The 24,700-nt window shown below is 51.0% G+C and overlaps 1 protein-coding gene across 2 annotated transcripts; it reads right to left on the bottom strand.

Moving 5' to 3' along the window:
- On the bottom strand, window positions 1–24,208 carry XG (Xg glycoprotein (Xg blood group)). Of its 2 annotated transcripts, XM_043895737.1 has the most exons (12): window positions 23,967–24,202; window positions 17,807–17,851; window positions 17,383–17,406; window positions 16,329–16,391; window positions 15,352–15,414; window positions 13,703–13,759; window positions 13,290–13,349; window positions 11,147–11,191; window positions 9,812–9,856; window positions 7,608–7,643; window positions 5,280–5,390; window positions 1–3,218 (listed from the first exon to the last, which is right to left on the bottom strand). In XM_043895737.1, exons 1-12 carry the CDS (start codon window positions 24,025–24,027, stop codon window positions 3,202–3,204), a joined length of 627 nt encoding a protein of 208 aa, XP_043751672.1. In that variant the 5' UTR covers window positions 24,028–24,202; the 3' UTR covers window positions 1–3,201. The 2 variants fall into 2 exon arrangements, with proteins under 2 accessions (XP_043751672.1, XP_043751673.1); XM_043895738.1 differs by lacking the exon at window positions 9,812–9,856 and having other exon boundaries at window positions 23,967–24,208.
- Between the last annotated feature and the right edge of the window lie 492 nt (window positions 24,209–24,700).

Consider the following 24,700-nt stretch of genomic DNA (forward strand, 5'->3'; position numbering starts at 1 on the left):
TCTTTTCCCCCAACTTTATTGAGATATAATCGACACGTAACATTGTAGAAGGTTAAGGTGTACATTGGGATGGTGATACACTTCAGTGGGATGATGATACACTTCAGTGGGATGACCATTGCGGCTACTTTTCAGTGGGATGACCATCGCAGCTACTTTTCAGTGGGATGTGCACCCCAGCTACTTTTCAGTGGGATGACCATCACAGCCACTTTTCAGCGGGATGACCATCGCAGCCACTTTTCAGCGGGATGACCATCGCAGCCTTGTCTGACATCTCTGCCCTGTGACATAATTCTTTCTTTCTGAGGCGAGAATATTTAAAATCGTTCAAAATATAGGGTACCGTTCCTTGAGGGCTCCAGGGGTAAAGAATCCGCCTGCCCACGCAGGAGACTGCAGTTCAGTCCCTGGAGTGGGAAGATCCCCTGGAGAAGGAGATGGCAACCCACTCCAGTATTCTTGCCTGCCAATTTCCATAGACAGGGCAGCCTGGAGGGCTACACCCCATGGGGCTGCAAAGAGCTGCACACGACTTAGCGGCTCAACCACCACAGTGTCACCACCGTTTTGGAAGCCAGGTGCCATTCACACTCGTTTTCCAGGTGAGAGGACTGATGCTCAGAGAGGTTGCACAACTTGCCTAGGGTCCCACAGCTCGACTTGGAGAAGCCAGACTGTGATCTCACGCTTCGGGCGTCAGTCCAGAGTTTAATCATGCCTGGCTTCCTGTACCACCTGTATAGACAAGCTAGATGCATTCCTCATTCTCGCTTTTAAATTAGGAAAAAAAAAAAAAACCACCCCACAACTCTGTACCCCAAATGCATTCATCTATGTATGACTTTTTAAGGATGTCTTCAACAGAATCCCAAAAAAGCTGGGCAGATAAAACAAGAAATATGTATCTTCTCCCAGGTTCAGAGTCTGGAAGTCCAAGACCAAGGGGCGGGCAGGCGGGCACACCCTCTGAAAATTACACGGGGCTCTGTGCCGGCTTACGATAGCTCTTTGCCTTGTGGCTTGTCCGCTCCGAGCCACTCAGGTTCTTCCCCTGGTGCCTCTCTGTGTGGCTCTGAATTTCCCCTGTTATAGACACACCTCATACTGCTTTAGAAGCCATCCTCCTGTTGTAACTCATCGTCTTAAGTGATCACAACTGTCCCCAATCTATTGACAAATAAGGTTCCGCTCTGAGATCTCAAAGGTCAGGACACCAGTGCATGGATGTGGTAAAGAATCAACTACCAATGCAAGAGACCCAGGTTCGATCCCTGGATCAGGCAGATCCCCTGGAGGAGGGCATGGCAACCCACTCCAGGATTCTGGCCTGGAGAATGCCATGGACCGAGGAGCCTGGCGGGCGACAGTCCACGGGGTCACAAAGAGTTCGAGATGACTGAGCGGCCAACACATAAGGCAATTTCAGTTATTCATAGAGATATTCGTATATTCTTTTCCAGGTTCTTTTCCATTATAGTTTATTACCAGATTCTGAGTACAGTTCCCTGTGCTATATAGTAAGACCTTGCTGTTTATCTGTTTTACATATAGTATCGTGTATCTCTTCATCCCAGACTCCTCATTTATGCCTCCATGCTTTCCCCTTTGGTCACCAGAAGTTTGTTTTCTATGCCTATGAGTCTATTTCTGTTTTGTAAGTCAGTCCGTTTGTATCCGTTTTCTTAGGTTCCACACATGAGCGCTATCATATGGTATGTGTGTTCCGCAGACTTACTTCACTTACTGTCATACTCTCCAGGTCCACCCACGTTGCTGCAAATGCCACGGTTTCACTCTTTTTCATGGCTGAGTAATATTCCATCTGTATACATGTTCCACCTCTTCTTGACTCATTCCTCTGTTGATGGACTCTTAGGAGTCTTCCAGGACTTGGCTAGTGTGAATAGGGCTGCAGTGAACATTGGGCTTCAGGTGTCTAACGGGGAACACCCACACATAGAATGTCTAGGATTTCCATGCATCGTCTTCCTGCTTTCCAGACCCCAATGACCATCTTCCTCTTTGGTTCTGACAGTCAAGCCCTAAATGCTCTATCAGCATGCATCTCAGTCCAGCAGACTACACTCGTCTGCCCAAACCACCCTTTCTCTCCTCCCCTAAAGAATGACTAAAACCCAAGCAAGCAGCTGGGCTACGTTTTAGATGCTGAGGGTAGACAGTTAGTCCAGGAAAAAGAAAAGTATACACCAAGGAAAGCGCTGACGTTGCGTTAAGAACTGGTACCCACAGAGGATCCAAGTCCAAAGATAATACAAACAACTCTCGACATCTCAAAATCTCTATCCCACGTTCTGAAAAAAAAAGTAGAAACCATACAATTTCATGGCAAAAAAACACTCCAAAATCGCTTCCCCAAGGCGGTTTCCACATCATCAGCCTTGCACTTAAATTCCCCAAAATCCAGCCTCATCCTCTGCAGGTGATAATACTTTTGTGAGCTGAGATAAAGTTCAAATGCTGCCGTTAGGGTCGAAACGCATTCATTCCTGATTTGCGGGCGGAGGTGAACGGGTCCGGATTCCTGACGTTAACTCAAGGTGGTTTAGTTTCCCTGGTGGCTCAGATGATAAAGCAATCTGCCTGCGATGCGGGAGACCCGGGCTGGCTCCCTGGGTCATGAAAGATCCTCTGGAGGAGGGAAAGGCAGCCCACTCCAGTATTCTTGCCTGGAGAATCCCCATGGACAGAGGAGCCTGGTGGATTATAGTCCAGGGGGTCGCAAAGAGTCGGTTGCCACTGAGTGACTAACACTTTCACTTTTGCAAGGAACCTATAGCATCAGCTAAGCTTGTCTGCCCAGCTCGCTAGAAACCCAAGCAGCAGCTTCCATCCTTTGGAAGTCCTCCACGGCAGCCCCACCCAAGACCCCCAGCTATTCTCCTGGCCACTGTGTTCACTGACCAGAGTCAGAACCTCTTAGGCCGCATGGCCAATGGAACCCACAGATCAAGCAATCTGTTTACAACCCAAGATCCAGCGGTCCACCTTGTTCCCATCGACGTATCTGAGGAATCAGGGACCCCCTTCTTTGTGGGGGCAGCGCGTCTATTGCAAACAGAAGGCAAGACCCTCCAGGGCAGCAGGTGAAGGCAACAATGAAAGGGACTTTCCACAGGATCGACAGGGTTGTCATCTGAACGGAGGCTTTCTCAGAGCAGCAGGTGGATTTTGAAGACCTCAGACAGTCCGTGGTTCTGGAAGGAAAGATTGAAGGCAAGACGTCAGTTGGGGGGGAAAAAAAAACACTTCAGTGGATTGATCTTCAAGCACTGTTAATTTTTTTTCACTGTAGAGGCGGCAGAGGATGAGATGGTTGGATGGCATCACTGACTCAACGGACATGAATTTGAGCAAACTCCGGGAGTTGGTGATGGACAGGGAGGCCTGGCGTGCTGCGGTCCATGGGGTCGCAAAGAGTCGGACACGAGTGAGCAACTCAACAACATCTATGATGAGGCATGTGGTCCAGAATGTAAGGGATTTTTTTGTTTGTTTTCACGAACTCTGCTTCCCCCCGCCAAACTTTCAGGCTGGGGTGTTGTATAGACCAAGGCACTTCCTGGCCAGGGTGTAAGGCAATACCCCCCAACCACCAGCAGAGGGGGGCAGAGGGCAGCTATTGAGATTGTGAAGGCGCCCAAATCCAAAAAAATACAAATAAAAACACTATTGGAATAGACTTCTGTTTCATAGCTTCCCTCACCGGCAAAACCCAGGTAGATGCCGACATGAGTGGTCTCCAGACCAGAGCTTGAGAGAATCCAGATTACCAACTGAGCTGGTGCTGCTTCTGCAGGGAAGCGTCTCTCCCCGACCTTCTCTTTAGCGACGTCTCTAGGAATTTCCTGGATCACCAGCCAGGATCTGTGCTCCCAGGGGCAGCTCCCTGCGCTTGTAATTCTGCAAACCCAGGAGCTTGGACCCAACGTTGAAGCAGAAAGCCCTATACCACCCCCCGCCCCTCCACAAACTCATTTCCCTGGAGGTCGTGTGTGCATGCTGGTTTGTTCAGTCGTGTCTGACTCTCTGCGACCCCGTGGACTGTAGCCCGCCAGGCTCCTCCGTCCATGGGATTCTCCAGGCAAGAACACTGGAGCGGGTTGCCATTTCCTCCTCCAGGGGATCTTCCCGACCCAGGGATCGAACCTTCGTCTCCTGCATTGGCAGGTGGACTCTTTACGACTGAACCACCAGGGAAGTCTCGTGTGCAGCAGAGTGAGTCGATATTTTTTATAGACACAAACAGAAGTAACTTAGCACTTGTTTCAAATCATTATGAAATATTGGCTCTATTGTAGCCAGGGATGTTCCAAACAATATATCCTTGTAGCTTATTTACTTTGTACATGGTAAGGAAGGAAGGAAGTGTTAGTTTGCTCAGTCGTGTCTGACTCTTTGCAACCCCATGGACTGTAGCCCGCCAGGCTCCTCTGTCCATGGGATTTTCCAGGCAAGGATCCTGGAGTGGGTTGCCATTTAGCTGCTTCCTTTTAATCCCCTCCCGTCCATCTAACCCCTGCTTGTCAGGGAATGTTTGACGGGAGGATTCCTACGTGCTGTCCCTCATGAGTCCTTTGTCCCTCTTCAAGCGGAACAGCACGCTGCTCCCAGGGACTGAGGTCATTGTGTGAGGCAGGCTTGGGTCTCCTTTAGTAAACATTCTCTTTAGGACAAAACTGCTTAGTCTCATTCCCCTTTCTTGAGATATGGATTGTCTCCTGACCTTGTGACTAACATTACCCCTTGTTCCTTTGGTAATGGTTGCTGTACGTTTGGTTTTCTGATCTCTATCATTCTCGAAAGAAGTTTCTTGTACCACAGCCTACATATACTCATAGAAAAATCATTAAAGCACCTTTGCTCCATTAGAGCTTAGGTCCCTGGGTCTTTTTTGTCTCTCTCTCTCTTTCTCTCTCTCTCTTTCACTCTTTCACTTTCTTATCGTCGACTCTGTACCACAAGGTTCCGGTCCATTAAAGGACCCCAACACCTGCTGTCTACCATCTCCCCACTGGGAACCACCAGCTTGTATTCTGTATCTGTGAGTCTGCCTATTTTTCATTCTTATTCACTCATATATATATATATATATATATTTTAAAATCAGGCTTTACGACTAGCTTGTTGTCTATATCTGTGAGTCTGCCTGTTTTTCATTCACTCATATATATATATATATATATTTTTTTTTTTTAAATCAGGCTTGACCACTTAAGGCAGACACAATTGGGGGCAGGGGTGAGGGGAAGACTTGCCGTTTGTCCTGAGACAGTTTCTCCTCCGGTTATAGTAGCTGACCGCCGCCCCAATCAGCGTCACCACCACCACAGAGACGATGGGAGATGCAATCTGCGCTATCATGTTGCCTGCGGGAATCCAGGGGAACAAGAACGGGTCTCAGGAAAAACAGCGCCAGTGAGGACACTGTGTGTCTCCAGCGACTCCATAATCATCCCCGCGCCCGGCCCTCCCCACCCTCCTATTCACGGGAAAAGGATGGAATTCGTCGAAGCAGCCCAAGGGATGCACCCTGCTTTATCTAAGGGGCACTTACTAACCACGTCTGATCGGTCTGGGGCATCCAACGGTTCTGTACAGAAGATATATATATATATTTTTATTTAATAGGTGTGTCCGGATGAATTTGTATCTTTGGGAACAGAAAATGTCTACTCATGTTGTTCAGTCGCTCAGTCGCTTCCGACTCCTTGCGACCCCATGGACCGCAGCACGCCAGGCCTCCCCGCCCATCACCAACTCCCGGAGCTTGCTCAGACTCATGTCCATCGAGGCAGTGATGCCATCCAGCCATCTCATCCTATGTAGTCCCCTTCTCCTCCCACCTTCAATCTTTCCCAGCATCCGGGTCTTTTCCAGTGAGTCAGCTCTTTGCATCAGGTGGCCAAACGATTGGAGCTTCAGCATCAGTGCTTTTAGTGACTTTTCAGGGTCAATTTCTTTCAGGGAATGGATTTCCTTGAAGTCTAAGGGAGTGCGTGTATAAAGTGCAGACCAGCCCAGGGGTCACCCGGCCTGTTACCCCTGTAGCCCCCACATCCATCACATTCCATACTCTGGCCCCACAAATTACTACAGTTCCCGGGGGTCCATTCGGTCAAAGCTCGCACAACACCTCTGTGTCCTGTCCTGCCCGACTCCCACACATCTGCAGACCATGCCTTGGAGATGTCCCCTCCAGGAGCACGCATTCCGTCTTCCACCCCACCCCAGTCCTGGGTGAGTCCTCTGCCCTGGCGCAAGTGATAAAGTCTTAGCCGCTTCGGTTGTGTCCGACTCCTTGTGACCCCACGGACTCTAGCCCCACCAGGCTCCTCTGTCCATGGGATTCTCCGGGCCAGAATACTGCAGTGGTTTGCCTGCTTCAGGGGATTTTCCCAACCCAGGGATGAAACCCACATCTCCTGCATTGCAGGTGGAGTGCTTATCTGAGGACCACCAGGGAAGGACCCCAGTCCTCGGAAAGGGAGACTGAAAGTCAGTCACGTCCAGCTCCTTGCAACCCCATGGAACCCCACGGGATTCTCCAGGCGAGAATACTGGAGTGGGTTGCCATTTCCTTCTCCAGGGGAATCTTCCCAACCCAGGGATTGAACCCAGGTCTCCTGCCTTGCAGGCGGATTCTTTACCAGCTGAGCCACCAGGGAAGCCCAAGAATACTGGAGTGGGGAGCCTATCCCTTCTCCAGGGGATCTTCCCAACCCAGGAATCCAACCGGGGTCTCCTGCATTGCAGGTGGATTCTTCAGCAGCTGAGCTACCAGGGAAGCCCCTGACCTGCCAAAGACTCTATCAAACCGTGTGTCAGACCTGGATTTTTGTCTGGGGAGCACCTCTCCTCCCCTACCTCCAGTCCATGAGAAGGAAAGCACCCGTGGCCTTTGCAAATGTCCGGCAAACACCATGCGTCCTGGAAACAGTAATACATCCTGCAAATGGCAATATTGCGCGCTGCCCGGGTCCTGGGCCTGAAGGCTTAGAAAGTCAGCTCTGTCCCTTTCTTCTCCCCCAAAGCCTTGGGGTGGGCCGGGTGGGAACACCATCACCCTGCACTGGTGTCAGCCTCCAGATTCCCAAGGAGCTGGCCTCCGTCGTCCCAGAGATACACGGCCGACGCTCGATAGCCACACTCCAGGCCTCCCCTGCTGGCCCGTGACGGGGCAGGCGGGGCCCCACTGGGGGCTTCTTAGGGGGTGAAGGCTATAAGTTTCTCTGCTGCTCCACTTCTAGACTTGAGGTCAGCCGTGGTCAACGAAAGGGGTCCTGGCCGTGGGCAGCAGCAGCTGCAAGCACTGCAGACAGCTCGCAGAGTCCAAGCATCTTTCAGCTCCAAATTGGTCCCCAGAACCCCAGGCATGTTTCAGCTCCGAGGCGGTCCCCACATCACCTTTGCTGACCCCCGTGGGATGGACTGCGCCCGACAGGAGCTTCTGCACGCCCACACAGAGAGAGCAGGTGGTCCCTGAACGCCCTCAGCAGAAACAAAACCAGGCCTGCCCCGACCCTCCCCAGACACGTGGGGAGCCCACCCCTCGGAAGACTGTGCGCCCCGCCCCCAGGCCATACCTTGCTGGTTGCCCGGCGTGGAGTAGCCGCCTCCACCTGGAAGGGGACAGACACACAGTCACGCGCGTATTCGGAAGAGCTGGGCCCGGGCTGCCTGCTGCTGGGAGGCGGGCATTGCATCCAAGCAGGGAGGGGACGGAGGTGGAGACCGAGGGGGTGAGGCTGTCCCCTCAGGGTGTAGGGATACACACCAAGGCGTGCACAAGAGGCACATGCACACACCCATAGACACACGTGCACACACATCACACATACACACAGCACACACCCATATACACACATGCACACACACACCCCACATACACACACCCATATACACACAGGCACACACACATCACACATACACACAGCGCACACCCATATACACACAGGCACACACACAACATCCCACATACACACATATACACAGCCATATACGCACACACACACATCACACATACACACAGCACACACCCATATACACACAGGCACACACACACAACATCCCACATACACACATATACACAGTCATATACGCACACACACACATCACACATACACACAGCACACACCCATATACACACAGGCACACACACACAACATCCCACATACACACATATACACAGTCATATACGCACACACACACATCACACATACACACAGCGCACACCCATATACACACAGGCACACACACAACATCCCACATACACACATATACACAGCCATATACGCACACACACACATCACACATACACACAGCGCACACCCATATACACACAGGCACACACACACAACATCCCACATACACACATATACACAGTCATATACGCACACACACACATCACACATACACACAGCACACACCCATATACACACAGGCACACACACACAACATCCACATACACACACACCCATATACAAACATTACACATACACACAATACACACCCATATACACACATGCACACACACACAACATCCCACATACACACACCCATATACACACAGGCACACACACATCACACATACACACAGCACACACCCATATACACACATGCACACACACACAATATCCACATACACACACACATATACACACGTGCACACACATCACACATACACACAGCACACACCCATATACACACAGGCACACAAACAACATCCCACATACACACATATACACAGCCATATACGCACACACACACATCCCACATACATACACAACACACACCAATAGACACACACACATCCCCCCCCACAAAACACATAGCCACACACACACACATGTACATACATGGACACACGCCATGCACACACACACAACACACCCACACACCCATATACACACATGTACACACATGGCCCACACACATGAACACACATGCAAACCCCACAGACATGCATACAACACACAGAGCCACACACACGTGTGACACCCCCACACACATACAGGCATGCACATATAACACACGGACACACCCACACACATACAGGCATGCACATGCAACACAGCACACACCCACACATACAATGCAGCATACACAAACATACATGCATGCACACACTTGCGACACACTCACACGCCCATGCACAGACATGCAACACGTGCACACCCATGTATACACATATGCATGCATGTACAGCACAAGCACCCGTTGACACACACACATCAGAGCAGCCACTCACACACAGGCAGGAGTGCACACAAGTATCACAGGCTCTGTGCCCATGTGGACATGCGCACACACACATGCATGTCTCCACACGTGTGTGCACAGGACACTCCCACACATGTACATATGAACACACAAGACCTACACATATATCCACGTGCACGCATCTGCCCTGACCCACACACCCACAGCAGACACACACATGCACGTGTGTTTCAAATTCATATGCATGCATGCACAGATACACAGCGCAAAGGTACATGTGAACATATGTACACATGTATAAACACAAGTGCCCATATGCCCACCCAGCCACATGCACACACATGTACATGCAGGGACACACACATGCCTACATGCATATGCACAGGTGAGCAAGCCTTCGTTTCTTGGAAGGATTGCGACCCGCCTGCCATGCAAACCCCTCCCCAGCTTCAGTGCACAGTGAGGACACCGCTCAGAGAGCCAGGCGGTCAGGCAGCGCCCACGCGGGGGTTAGCTCCTCAGCAGGAGAACTTCTCCTGGTTTGGCTTTTACGAAAGAACTCCTTTACCATAATTAGTGCCAGGGAAACCGGGTCTGTTGCGCCCTCCTCGTCCTGCAGGACAGAAAGGCCAGGTGAAGAGGAAGATGATGCTCGGAAATGCCGGAGACATCCCCAAGGGAATCTTCGAGAAAGACAGGACCACAGAACAGAGGCTGTGACATCCGGGCCAAAGGCCCCAGCCTGATTCTCTCCAAGCCAGAGGAAGAGACAAGTGTGCCCCAGGACATTCCCTGGCCACACCGAGTCGGGCTGAGCTCACCTTGCAAGCTCAGCAGGTCTGCAAATGCCAGGGGCACGCTGACCCCCAGCTGCAGAGACAGGGGGCTTGCCTGAGCTCAAAACCCCACTTCTCAGCGCATCCAGGGAAAAGTCCAAGGCCAGGCAGCAAACAGTCATCTCAGCGAGTGAGAAATAAAGGAGCTTTCTCCACACCTTCTTATGTCCAGAGGGCAAATTTTTTTTTTTTTCTGTTTTTGGCTGCATGCAGGATATGCAGGGTTTTAATCCCCTGACCAGGCGTTGATCTCAGGTCCTGCCAGTGAAAGCCCACAGTCCTAATGGCTGGACTACCAGGGAAGTCCCCGGGGAGTAATTTTAAAAAGAGATTCCATGGGGGCTCAACACAGTATAGAATTCGCCTGCAACGCAGGAGACCCGGGTTCGATCCCTGGGTCGGGAAGATTCCCCTGGAGGAGGGCATGGCAACCCACTCCAGTGTTCTTGCCTGGAGAATCCCACGGACAGAAGAGCCTGTCAGGCTACAGTCCATGGGGTTGCAAAGAGTCAGAGACGACTTAGTGGCTAAAGAGCACCCAGGTATATTTACAAAGTGTCACATGACTACTTTGTACACCCGAAGCTAACCGAATGTTTCATGAGGATTCTATCTCAGTTGAAAAACATGAATCCAATGCATTTTGCTTTTTTGGCTCAATTTTCTCCCAAGTTCCCTTTATAGCACCAGAGACCCTCTGGAGATTTCAAGATCTACCCCTCGCTTTGAGGAAAGGTTGTATAGACAAGAACAGAGTTTCTTTCTCCCGGGGTAAATTCCTTTCATTCTTGGCATAATGCACTATCCACATAAAGAATCCACAATCCCTGGGGCTGTTCTCTCCCTAATGAGGCTTGCAGCCTGGGGCTCTGTGTCTTGTTACCTGGACAGAGGGGTGTGGGGTCGCCCCTGGACACCTGGAGGACTGGAGGAAGCCAAGCTGAGGGTCAGCAGTGAAGTGGCCGACACCCGAGACCCAGGAGGACGCTCTAATGGGAGCCCCAGAAAAGCCCACCCAGCCCCGCCACCCCCACGGGCCCCAGCGCTGCGTGTAGCGGGCCTGTTACCGTAGCTGTCGTGACCCGGTCGGTAGCCTCCTCCACCACCGCCTCCTGCAGGAGAGAAGACGGATGTGACGGCCATTCGGAGCGTGGACCTTGGAGTCCAGCAGGCATCCGCCCAGTTGGCACCAAAGCCGGACCCAAGAGTCACCCACAAAAGAGCGCTGGTTGTTGTTCAGTCGCTCAGTCATGTCCGACTCTTTGTGACCCCATGGACCACAACACGCCAGGCCTCCCCGCCCATCACCAACTCCTGGAGCTTGCTCAAACTCATGTCCATGGAGTAGGTGATGCCATCCAACCATCTCATCCTCTGTCGTCCCCTTCGCCTCCCGCTTTCAATGTTCCCCAGCATCAAGGTCTTTTCCACTGAGTCGTCTGGAGCCCTATGTGGTGGAAAAGCTCAGGACCCTCCAGAAGATGCTCTAGGGAGCCCCTCCCCCAGAATCATGGCTTCTCGATGGAAAAACTTGTGCCACAGAGAGCCCTTCAGAAAGCTCTGTGTCCTCAGAGATTACACATGCCCCCACCCCCACGCCGATCCAGAGCTTCAGAGTAACACAGGCGTACTCCAGACCTCCAGGGACCCACTTGTATCATGTTATAGGTCAACTGTAACACTAAAAAATACATTTTTTGGGGGGGGGGGGAAGATACATAGAGACACATCTGTAAGGGTTTGTACAGACCCAATATCTGTGTAAAGATAGGTGTGTGCCTATGTGGTCAGGCACTCATTCGTGTCCGACTCTCTGACCCGGTGGACTGTAGCCTGCCAGGCTCCTCTGTCCACGGGATTCTCCAGGCAAGGATACTGCAGTGGGTTGCCATGACGTCCTCCAGGGGATCTTCCTGACTCAGGGATGGAACCCAGGTGTCCTGCGTTACAGGCAGATTCTCTACTAATGAGCCACCTGGGAAGCCCAAAGAGAGAAACTTAGGAGTACAGATAGATATAGATCTAGAAATAGATAAACATACAGATATAGATGTAGGTATAGGTGTAGACAGATATAGATATAGAAATAGGTGCAGGTATTGGTATAGGTATAGGTACAGATGTATATATAGATATATAGGTGGGCTTCCTTGATAGCTCAGTTGGTAAAGAATCCGCCTGCAATGCAAGAGACCACGGTTCAATTCCTGGGTCGGGAAGATCTGCTGGAGAAGGGACAGGCTACCCACTCCACTGTTCTTGGGCTTCCCTGGTGCCTCAGATGGTAAAGAGTCCACCTGCAGTGAGGGAGACCTGGGTTCCATCCCCGGGTTGGGAAGATCCCTTGGAGGAGGGCGTGGTAACCCATTTTAGTATTCTTGCCTGGATAAGAATTCTTGCCTGTGATACTCTGTCCAGTGTCAGATGGACAGAGGGGCCTGGTGGGCTGGAGTCCACGGGGTCACAGAGTTGGACGTGACTGGGCACAGCATAGATACAGCTATAGATATAGCTAGATATAGATATGCACATAGATATACATGTGCATATATAGAGACATACATATAGCTATAGATATGCATATACATATAAATATACATACACATATACCTACAGATAAACATATAGATAGCTGTACATATAGATATAGGTATAGATACAGATAGGTATACATATAGATATAAATATATATACAGATAACGATATACATATGCTTACAGATAAACAGATACATATACATATAGATACAGGTATAGACATAGATATACATATAGCTGTAGACAGAAATATATATGCAGGTATAGACAGACACATGCATATAGATAAACATAGATCTAGATACATATAGACGTAGGTATAGATACAGATATAGATATGCATATAGGTACAGATATAGGTATACATATAGATATGTGTGTATAGATAAACACATATACAGACATGTATATAATAAGTACGTGTGTCTGTGGAGGTATGTATACGGGTGCACACACACACGCATACATACACATATTTACATGGAGACGACCCCCACTTCTAAGCAGCATCGGCCCCATGGTTGGTTTTGTCCACCTTGCAGACCCCAGGCGTGGACAGCCTCAGGGAGGTGCCTCCCTCCCGCCCCCCAGAGGCTGGAGGGGAGAGTCCACAGCCCACCACCTTCCACGCGGGGTCTGGGACGGGGTCTGGGGTGGTCTCACAGAAACGTACCTGCGGGCGGCTTGGGAGGGTAGTGGCCGCCGTCGCTGAGGTCCGAGTCGCTCAGGAAGCCTGTGGGACAGAGCAGAGGGTGGTCACAGACCGCGGTCCAGGGAGCCCGCTGCACACGCAAGCTCACGCATCAGGGGTGCAAGGACAGCTTATGGAGAGGGGGTTCCACAATTGGAGAATCTGTGCACCCCACGAAAGATCCAAGGGCTGAAACTAAGACCCGATACAGCCAACATAAATATAGGACTCTTTAAAAAGAATTGCTTTAAAAAAAAGAGAAAAAGAACTTTTGCATATTTTAAATGCAACGCGTCTTTCGCCATCGAGAACCGAATTCTCCAAACCATCTTCCGGAAGACTTCTTAGTACTTCCGAAGACGCTTCCGGAAGGCGTCTTAGTCCAGAGGACTCACCTCCACTGTTCCCAGGCTGCGGGCGAGGAGGCGGCGGCTTCGGCCTTGGGTAGATATCTGTTGGAAAACACATGATTTTAGGAAAAGAGGGACACCTCCCAGTGACGAACCATTCACACAATGCAAAAGGCCGGAATACAAAATGACGTTCCGGCGAATTTATGTTTGCTCTTTATCGCTTCCACGGAATCGCTGGTGCTCAGAATCCCCAAGCGTAAAGCTCTGTTTAAACATTAGTTTTTATTGGAGTATACTTGCTTCCCTGGTGGCTCAGATGGTAAAGCGTATGCCTGCAACGCAGGAGACCCGGGTTCCATCTCTGGGTCGGGAAGATCCCTTGGAGGAGGGCATGGCCACCCCGTCCAGGATTCTGACCTGGAGAATCCCACGGACAGAGGAGCCTGGCGGGCTACGGTCCACGGGGTCACAAAGAGTCGGACACGCCTGAGCAACTAACACACACACACAGTTACTTCACAGCATTGTGTTCGTTTAGGCTGTCCGGCAAAATGAATCTACTATGCGTATGTGTTAAGTCTCTTCAGCCATGTCCGACTCTTTGCAAACCCATGGACTGTAGCCCACCAGGCTCCTCTGTCCGTGGGATTCTCCAGGCCAGAATCCTGGAGTGGGTTGCCATGCCCTCCTCCAGGGGATCTTCCCCGACCCATGGATCAAACCTACATCTCTTAAGTCTCCTGTGTTGGCAGGCGGGTTGTTTACCCGCCTGGGAAGCCCACATAACTCACAGCAAATTGAAATTCATTACTCAGGGCCACCACCACCATTTCAAAGGCACTAGATTCGAGCAGAGTTTGAAAACAAAAGCCAGAAAGTAGCCTTCCTCTGTTCTGAAATGCATCAGCCCCTGGAGTCCTGAGTCACACACGGTCCCCTCCCAAGCCCGAGGCTGGCCCCGCGAGCTGCCGGGTGGATGAGTCCCCCAGGACCTGAATAGTGACTCATCTCACATGACGGCCAGTGTCTAAGATTCTCTGGGGCCCACTGGAGGGAAGCCCATGAAAATATGCTTAAGTTTCCCAAAAAACTGTAGCAAGAAACACCCCCCATTAGACAAGAAGAGACATCATCACTTTGCCAACAAAGGTCTGTATACTCAAAGCTCTGGTTTTTCTAACGGTCATGTAAGGGTGTGAGAGTTGCACCACAAAGAAGGCTGAGCACCAAAGAATTGATGCTTCCTAAGTGTGGTGTTGGAGAAGACTCTTGAGCGTCCCTTGGACAGCAAGGAGATCCAACCACTCCATCCTAAAGGAAATCAGCCCTGAATAGTCATTGGAGGGACTGATGCTGAAGCTGAAACTCCAATACTTTGGCCACCTGATGGGAAGGACAGACTCACTGGGAAAGACCCTGATGCTGGGAAAGATTGAGGGCAGGAGGAGAAGGGGACGACAGAGGATGAGATGGTTGGATGGCATCACCGACTCTATGGACACCAGTTTGAGTAAACTCTGGGAGTTGGTGAAGGACAGGTAGGTCTGGCGTGCTGTGGTCCATAGGGTCCCAAAGAGTCAGACAGGACTCAGCAACAGAACAACAACAAAGGCTTCATTTGGCCTCCATGACCTTCCCTGAGTTCCAGTGGGCAGGTTCAAAGCTGTTTCAAAATGAATGAACATTCTTACTTCCACCGGTGTCGGGATTTCCAGGCTGCGGGTGGTACGGGGGCTTCGGCCTGGGGTAGATATCTGTGGGGAAAACGACATTGCATGATCAGAAGAGAAAAATGTCCTTCCGTCAGAAGCAGCTTATAAGACGAGAATATACGCATGCCTGTAGATTTTATCTTTTATTTACAGTTGGTGCTCATAAAGAATAGGTCACGATCAATAGGGCAAAAATTACTTAGCCACTAGAAATAGAACCTCAAAATTTAGAGCTTGAAAAAACTATATACACACACTCTCAAAACTAACTGTTGAGGGTTTCTATTGTATGTATTTTCCTGGGCCCCAAAATCACTGCAGATGGTGACTGCAGCCATGAAAGATGCTTGCTCCTTAGAAGAAAAGCTGTGACAAACCTAGATGGTGTGTTAAAAAGCAGAGACATTACTTTGCTGACAAAGGTCCGTCTAGGCAAAGCTATGATTTTTCCAGTAGTGAGGGTGTGAGAGTTGGACCATAAAGAAGGCTGAGTGCCAAAGAACTGATGCTTTTGAACTGTGGTGTTGGAGAAGACTCTTGAGAGTCCCTTGGACTGCAAGGAGATCCAGCCAGTCCATCCTAAAGGAAATCAGTCCTGAATATTCATTGGAAGGACTGATGCTGAAGCTGAAGCTTCAACATTTTGGCTACCTTGATGTGAAGAAGTGACTCATTGGAAAAGACCCTGATGCTGGGGAAGATTGAGGGCAGGAGAAGGGGACGACAGAGGATGAGATGGCTGGATGGCATCAGCGACTCAATGGACATGAGTTTGAGCAAACTTTGGGAGATAGTGACGGCAGGGAAGCCTGGTGTGCTGCAGTCCACCGGGTCACAAAGAGTTGGACACGACTGAGTGACTGAACGACAACAAAGGCTTCTTTCAGCCTCCGTGACCTTCCCTGAGTTCCAGTGGGCAGGTTCAAAGCTGTTTCGAAATGAATGAACATACTTACTTCCACTGTTGTCAGGATTTCCAGGCTGTGGGTGGTACGGGGGCCTCGGGTTGGGGTAGATACCTGTGGGAAAAATGACATTGCATGATTAGAAGAGCAAAATGTCCTTCCGTCAGAAGCAGCTTATAAAACAAGAATATAAGCTTGACAGTAGATTTCATATTTTATTCACAGTATGTGCTCATGAATTATAGATTATCGTTGATCAGCTTAAAACTACTTAGACGCTAGAAGCAGAACCTGAAAACTTAGAACTTGAAAAAATTACATACACACACTTACAAAACTGTTTGGCATTTGTAAGGTATGTAAGAAGCAAACAAAAACTGTTTATTCCTTGAAGGCTTGGGTTTGATCCCTGAGTTGGGAAGATCCCCTGGAGGACGGCATGGCAACCCACTCGAATATTCTTTCCTGGAGAATCTACATGGACAGAGAAGCCTGGCGGGCTACAGTCCCTGGGGTCACAAAGAGTTGGACACAACTGAGCAACTGACACACACACACACACAGGGAAATTCTATGTGTAGTTTTCTGAGGAAATGCCAGACTGTTATCTGTGGAGGCAGCACAATTTACTACCCCCACCGGGAACACATAGACGTTCCAAAGTCTCCACACCCCAGCCAACACTTGTTATCATCCCTATTTCGATCCTAGTGAGAATAACATCTCACTGTGATTTTGTGATCCATTTCGTGAAGCACTTGGGTTTGTTTTAAACATCTGTCCATCAGTCTCAGCCTCCACAACCCTATCATTGCTGTTGTTTAATCACTCAGACCAACCCTTTTCAACACTATAGGCTGTAGCCCGCCAGGCTCCTCTGTCTGTGGGATTCTCCAGGCCAGTGGAGAATACTGGAGTGGGTTGCCATGTCCTCGTCCACGGCATCTTCCCGACCCGGGGGTGGAACTCATGTCTCCTGCACTGGCAGGCGGATTTTTCACCACGGAGCATCCTGGGAAGACCCCATAAAACTCCTACCAAAACCTCAGCCTGTGGTGGGGCAGCCTTATCTCTGCCCACTCATCTGAGTCAGGAAGTCACTCACCTGAGCTTGGCTTCTTGGTGGGCTCTGTGGACAGAGAACATACGTGCCATAAGTCCTGAGAGTTTTTGTGTGGCTCAAAGAAACAATCATTAAAGTTGTAATGTAAAAAAAAAAAAAAATGAAAATCTCGAGGCAGTAACAAAGATATGATCATTGCGGTTCAGTCGCTCAGTCGTGTCCGACTCTTTGCGACTGCATGGACTGCAGCACGCCAGGGATCAACACAAATTCCATTCCGTGTTCGAGGGGGCAGGGGACTCAAAGGACAAAAGGTCCCTTCAAATGCAAGCCCACCAGTGTTCCCTGGAGCTGTGCGGAGGTTGAGGGTTGGAGTAAAGCTTCTTTGAGTTGTTAGGAAGGAATCCCGACCCCACCCCACCTGGATCCGCAGGAGTAGCTGACTCAGGCTGCCAGAGGCACTTACCGGGATCGTCCAGAGCGTCCGCCAAATCAAAGTCACCATACTCACCTATGAGAACACACAGGGCGTCAGTCACAGCGACATGGAACCGGCCACCCGGGTTTCCTTTGCCTCAGCTGCCCAGATATCTCCCCCACCCAACCCCACTCCCAGCACCCCGAGCTCAGCAGAGAAGAAGAGTTCCACCCCTCCCTCCAGCTCCCCTGGGCTGGGTCTGTCCAATCAACATCTTATTCCTAGATTTCCCCCCAGGCTCTGCCCATATCATAAGAGATCTGTGCAGGAAGATAACTGCACCCTCATCCTTTTTTTTTAAATTAAACTGTAGTTGATTTCTGGGCTTCCCTGGTAGCTCAGCTGGTAAAGAATCTGCCTGCCATGAAGGAGAGACCCCGGTTCAATCCCTGGGTCATAAAGAGTTGGACCCACCTGAGTACTGAACTGAACCAGACTGAACTGAGTGACTAAAACCTTCACAGTGGATTTACAGTGTTGTGTTAGCTTCAGCTATACAGCAAACTGATTCAGTTATACACATATATAAATTATTTTTCTATACATATACACGTATCTATTCTTTTTTCACACACGGTTCGATTATAGGTTATTGACATGAAAGGGTTAGTCCCTCAGTTGTGTCTGACTGTTTACGATCCCATGGACCATAGCCCCGCCAGGCTCCTCTGTCCATGGGGATTCTCCAGGGAAGAATACTGGAGTGGGTGGTCATTCCCTTCCCCAGGGGATCTTCCAGACCCAGGGATCAAACCCAGGTCTCCTGCCTTGTCCCGGTGTCTCCCTAATCCATTGCACAACAGACTAGGCAGCACCTGGGTGTTTTCCAAAAAGGACATCTGGCTGCCTCTGGGGGCTAGAAGCCTCCAGAGCCAGGCTGCTTGCAGCAGGAAGCCAGGGTGTGGCCCTCCTCCCCCTGGCTCTGGAAACAAACCAACTGCCCCCACCCCATTCCGTGTCCACTTGTCATTCCAGCGACCTCCTTCCCTTTGCAGATGCTTCTCATTATAAACAACGCTGAGCGCCTAAGAACCGATGCTTTTGGACTGTGGTGTTGGAGAAGACTCCTGAGAGTCCCTTGGACTGCAAGAAGATTCAACCAGTCCATCCTAAAAGAAACCAGTCCTGGACATTCATTGGAAGGACTGATGCTGAAGCTCCAACACTTTGGCCACATGATGCGTAGAACTGACTCATTGGAAAAGACCCTGATGCTGGGAAAGATTGAGGGCAGGAGAAGGGGCCGGCAGAGGATGAGATGGTTGGATGGCATCACCGACTCGATGGACATCAGTTAGAGCAAGCTCCGGGAGTGGGTGATGGACAGGGAGGCCTGGTGTGCTGCGGTCCATGGGGTCGCAGAGAGTCGGACGTGCCTGGGAGACTGAATAACATCTGACGATGACTCGAGGTCACGGGGGAAGCGGCCCCTGGTTGTCATGGGTGTGGCGCTCTTTGCAGAGCCCTGAGCGTGACTCACAGACCAGGCGAATTCCACCCAGGGTCCCCCGCCCCCTTGGCGTGGAGCCGATCGTGTCCTGCAGGCCTGGCTGGAGTCTACCAGCCTCACTCTGGTCTCCAGAGGGGCTGCAGCCAACATCCTACCTCCCCCGCCAGCTGCCGCTTGCGTGGAGGTCTAGCCGAGCCCCGTCACTGTCTAGCCCCGCCCTGTCACTCTAGCCCCGCCCCCACATAGTAGTCCCACCCCGTCACGTCTAGCCCCGCCCCTATCACGGTCTGTCCACGGTCTAGCCCTGCCCTGTCACAGTCTAGCCCCGCCCCCGCCACATTGTAGCCCCGCCCCTGCCGTGGTCTAGCTCCGTCCCCGCAACATGCCAGTCCGGCTCCAGTACTTTGTAGCCCCGCCCCATCACGGTATAGTTCCGCCCCGTCACGGTATAGCCCCGCCCAGTCACGGTATAGCCCCGCCCAGTCACGGTATAGCCCCGCCCCCCGACGTTCACATCATTCCGAAGATACCGATTCAGGGGCTCAATGTCGGGGAAGATGGGGTGTGGGAGACGCCGCTCCCTGGGGCAGTTATTTCCACCAGCTTGGTTTTTCCCCTCAGAGCCTAAGGACGGTACTTGGAACTCAAGATCTGTTTCCCATCAGCTTCCTTTAGCAGGCCCGGCAGATTCTGATCAATTCCACATGTGTTCTGGGCTCACCACGCGGGTTCCCATGGCTGTCCTCCTGGGAACCTGGGTTGAAAAGGACTCAGGCTGGTGGGTGGGAGGTCTTAGCGTCAAACCCCAAACCCCCTTACCCTCCAAAAAGAGCTATTTGGGACGGATTTTAAAATATATATATACATATATATATATATATGTATGTATATATTTTTATTTACGGCTGTGCCATAAATACTTATGTTACTTAGGGATCTAGTTATCTGACCTGGGATGGAACCCGGGCCCCCTGCATTGGGAGCATAGAGTCTTAGCCACTGGACCACCAGGGAAGTCCCAGAGGGATTTTCAAGATAAAACTTGCTTGGGAAAAGGGGATGGCTCCCCACTTCAGTCTTTTTGCCTGGAGAATCACATTGGCAGAGGAGTCTGGCGGGCTACGGTCCATAGCCCATAGTCTCAAAGAGTCTCAAAAAGTCTCAAAGAGTCAGACACAACTGAGCAACTTAGCATGCAACAGATGGTTAGATGACTGATGATAATGAGATACATGGATCACAGGGAATAGATGGTAATTAGAAAGACAGATGAGAGATATAGTTAGATGTTAGAAAAATAGATATAGGATTGATAATTATATATAGAAATAGAAGATAGGATATATAAAAATAGATGATAGATACATTAGATGGATAATCAATGATAATTAGATACATGGATCACAAGGAATAGATGATATTTAGAAAGGCAGATGAGAGATATAGTTAGATGTTAGAAAAATAGGTATAGGATTGATAATAATTATATAGAAAAATAGAAGATAGGATATGTAAAAATAGATGATAGATACACTGATAGATACACTGATAGATACACTGATAAATTGACAAATGCATTGACAGACACACGGATAGATATGACAGGTACACAGGGAGATGGCGTCTTTAGCGCTCAGGCGGGATTTCTCAACCTCAGCAGTGTTGACATTTGAACCTGGATGACAGACAGGACAGCCTGCTCTGCGGGGCATCCTATGGATAAGAAAACTTTCAGCCGCATCCCTGGAAAAGTGAAAGTTGCTCAGTCGTGTCCGACTCTTTGCGACCCCGTGGACTAATAACAGTCCATAGAATTCTCCAGGCCAGAACACCAGAGTGGGTAGCCTTTCCCTTCTCCAGGGGATCTTCCCAACCCAGGGATCAAACCCAGGTCTCCTGCACTGCAGGTCGATTCTTTACCAGCTGAGCCACCAGGGAAGCCTGAGAATACTGGAGTGGGTAGCTTATCCCTTCTCCAGGGGATCTTTCCAACCCAGGAACTGAACCGGGGTCTCCCACATTGCAGGCATATTCTTTACCAGCTGAGCTATGAGGGCAGCCCAAGGCCCAGGCCCATCTGATGATAACAGTGCCCTCCCAGTGGTGACCACCAAAAATGACTCCAGACGGTGCCAAGTGTCCCCAGGGGGCAATGTCACCCGTGGCTGAGCACGGCTGACTGCGTGAAGCGACGCTTGGGGGTGTGATTTCTGCACCTCCTGGCTGAGAGACGCATCAATACTACGGGAACCACGGAACAGACATCCCCCTGTAGCAGAGACGCTTGAGGCTCAACCCAGTGGTTAACCAGATGGCTGGGGGCTCATACGTCACCTGTCAAAGGGAATCCCGACTCCATGAGCATGGCCATGATGGTTCCCAAAATGCAGCTGCCCCGTTAACAGCTTTCCCAGTAGTCACGTATGGACGTGAGGGCTGGACAGTAAAGAAGGCTGAGTGCAGATGAATTGATGCTTTTGAACTGTGGTGCTGGAGAAGACTCCTGAGAGTCCCTTGGACTGCAAGGAGATCCAGCCAGTCCATCCTAAAGGAAATCAACCCTGAATTTTCATGGGAAGGACTGATGCTGAAGCTGAAACTCCAGTCCTTTGGCCACCTGATGGGAAGAACCGACTCATTGGAAGAGACCCTGATGCTGGGAAAGATGGAAGGCGGGAGGAGAAGGGGATGACAGAGGATGAGATGGTGGGATGGCATCACTGGCTCGATGGACATGAATTTGAGCAAGCTACGGGAGATGGTGATGGACAGGGCAGCCTGGTGTGCTGCAGTCCACAGACTCTGTAGGAGTCAGACACGATTGAACAATGAGAACCACAGTCACTCCCGCGCCCACCCACCTACCCCATGAAGCTCTTGAACAGCTGCAATTGGGGTGGTGCCTTCATTCATTTATCTTTGGCCACGCCGCACAGCTTCAAGATCTCAGTTCCCTGACCAGAGATTGAACCCTGGGCCGTGGCACTGAAAGCCCGGAATTCTAACCACTGAGCCACGAGACGAGCTGAAGGCATCCGCCATCCAGTGACCCCCGAGGGATCAGACCGACTGGGCCTGGTAGGAGGCTGAGTTGCCTGTAGCAGCAGGTGACCCCAGAGTTCTGTGTCACTGCCGAGGGAATACATGCTCAGACAGGTTTTGCTGGCTTGCCTGCTGGGCGGGACTGCGTAAAGACAGAGCTTGGCCTCAATGTGCTGCCTTTAGCCCTGGTGTTGGTTCAGAGAACTGACATCTCCCCGCAAACAGAAGCTCCTGACCACGTTTTTGCAAGTCCCAGGTGCGGGAAGATGCTCAGACCGTGTGGATTCGTGGAAGGGTCTCTGGGAAGACCCTGGACTCTGGGTGCCGGGATGGCTCACAAAACCACACCTGTTCCTAAATACCCTCAAACAGGTCAAACAGGACATGCCCCAAGAGTGACGTCCAAACAAAATCTCTTCACTCCTAACCTAGTTATGTACGGATGGGAGAGTCGGACCGTAAAGAAGGCTGAGACCCGGAGAATCGATGCTTTTGAACTGTGGTGTTGGACAGGACCCTCAAGAGTCCCTTGGGTGGCAAGGAGATCCAACCAGTCCGTCCTAAAGGAGATCAGTCCTGGGTGTTCATTGGAAGGACTGATGCTGAAGCTGAAACTCCAATACTTTGGCCACCTGATGAAGAACTGACTCTTTTGAAAAGACCCTGAGGCTGGGAAAGATTGAGGGAAGGAGGAGAAGGGGATGACAGAGCATGAGATGGTTGGATGGCATCACCAACTCGATGGACATGAGTTTGAGCAAACTCCGGGAGATGGTGATGGTCAGGGAGGCCTGGCGTGCTACAGTCCACGGGGTCAAAAAAGAGTCAAACACCACTGAGCAACCAAACAGGTATGAGCCATGTTGAAAGAAAATCTTTTAATTCCTAACCTACAACACATCTCACTCTTAAGCCCCTCCCAATCCTCAATGCCTTAGAATTTGAATATCCAAAGGACCAAATATGCGTCTCCAGTTGCTATTAAATCCTGCCCTTCGTGGGTTAATTATAGTTTCCTGAGCGAGGCCCCTCCCTGCCTCTGTTCCGCAACAGGCCAAGATGGGGAAGAGCCCATATTGGAGTTTCGGGCTTAAACAACTCACATGCTTTTAATTTGCCAACCGGAGGGCTGACATCGAGGAAAAAAAAATACCTAAAACAACATGAACCGAGGCTGTCCTTCCTGAAAAACCCCGTCTCCGGCGACAGGGGCCCGTCCCGCTGAACCCAGCCGCGTCTCAGCTCCGTGGCCTCCCTACAGAACTACACAAGCCACTCAGACTGTTGATAGAAAGCGAGGAAGTACAAAATCTCAACCCGCCCCAGAGACACGGTCACTTTTTCCATGCGTGCCACACCCAGAGATCAAAACCCGAGAACAACAACAACAAAAAAAACCACAGCTCAGTCCTAAGTGTGTCCCCAGCCTGCAGATCTGGGTCGATTCCCCTGGACACCCCCCAACGTGGTACCCGATCCCCTCGTTTGCTGCTCACCGCCATTAGACCAGGGTCTGCTTTTGCTTTCTACACTCTGGCAGTTTACAGCTGTTTCCTGAGAGGAAGTGGTTTGGGACGGAGTGTTTATTTTCTTTCAGCAAGCAGATAGAAAGGCACACCCAAGCACCTCTTTCTCCGGGAGCCAGCCCTCCCTTACCTCGGACGTGCAGCAGAAAGCAGAGGAAGGTGAGACGGAAGAGACCCTGCCATGCCTCCATCCTTGGTCTCCGGCTGGTGGGCGGGTGGGCTGTCGGGCGGGCGGGTGGGCGGGGGCCACCCCACCCTCGACGGGTGATGCTGTGCTGATTCCTGTCGTCCTCCGAGGGAAACAGGAAAGAAAAATAAAAAAAGGATGAACCAGTCTGCAGCCTCTCTGCTGGCGAGGGATGAGCAGGGCGGTGCTGAACTCCCCAGCCTGGAGCCCGCCCGTGAGGACCAGCTCCTACACGCCCGCTGCAGGGAAAGCACCTCCCTCAGCTACGCTGGGCCAACCACCGCCAGGAAGGTGGGGAAATAGGCTACCGCCCGGTGCCAATGGGCGTCCTGGGTTGTAGGGAAGCTGGCACACCTGCTTGGCAGCTCTGCGCCCTGCATGCGTGGGAAGAGCCCCAGGATCAAAGGTGCCAAGCTTGGGCGTAAGCAAGAGCTGCCTCGCCCCGGCGGAGGAGCGGGGGTGGTGTCATTCCCAAGACCGTCGTGCAGGGCGACGCCAGACCCAGAGCCCAGAGCAGCCCAGAGACTGAGACGTCTCAGTTGCTCAGCCGTGTCCGACGGTAGCCTGCCAGGCTCCTCTGTCAGTGGGGACTCTCCAGGCAAGGATACTGGAGTGGGTCACCATGCCCTCCTCCAGGGGATTTTTTTTTTTTTTTTTTTTGGCAACTTGCAGACCCT

This window comes from Cervus elaphus, chromosome X (genome assembly GCF_910594005.1).
Source record: "Cervus elaphus chromosome X, mCerEla1.1, whole genome shotgun sequence".
NCBI classification, from domain to species: domain Eukaryota; kingdom Metazoa; phylum Chordata; class Mammalia; order Artiodactyla; family Cervidae; genus Cervus; species Cervus elaphus.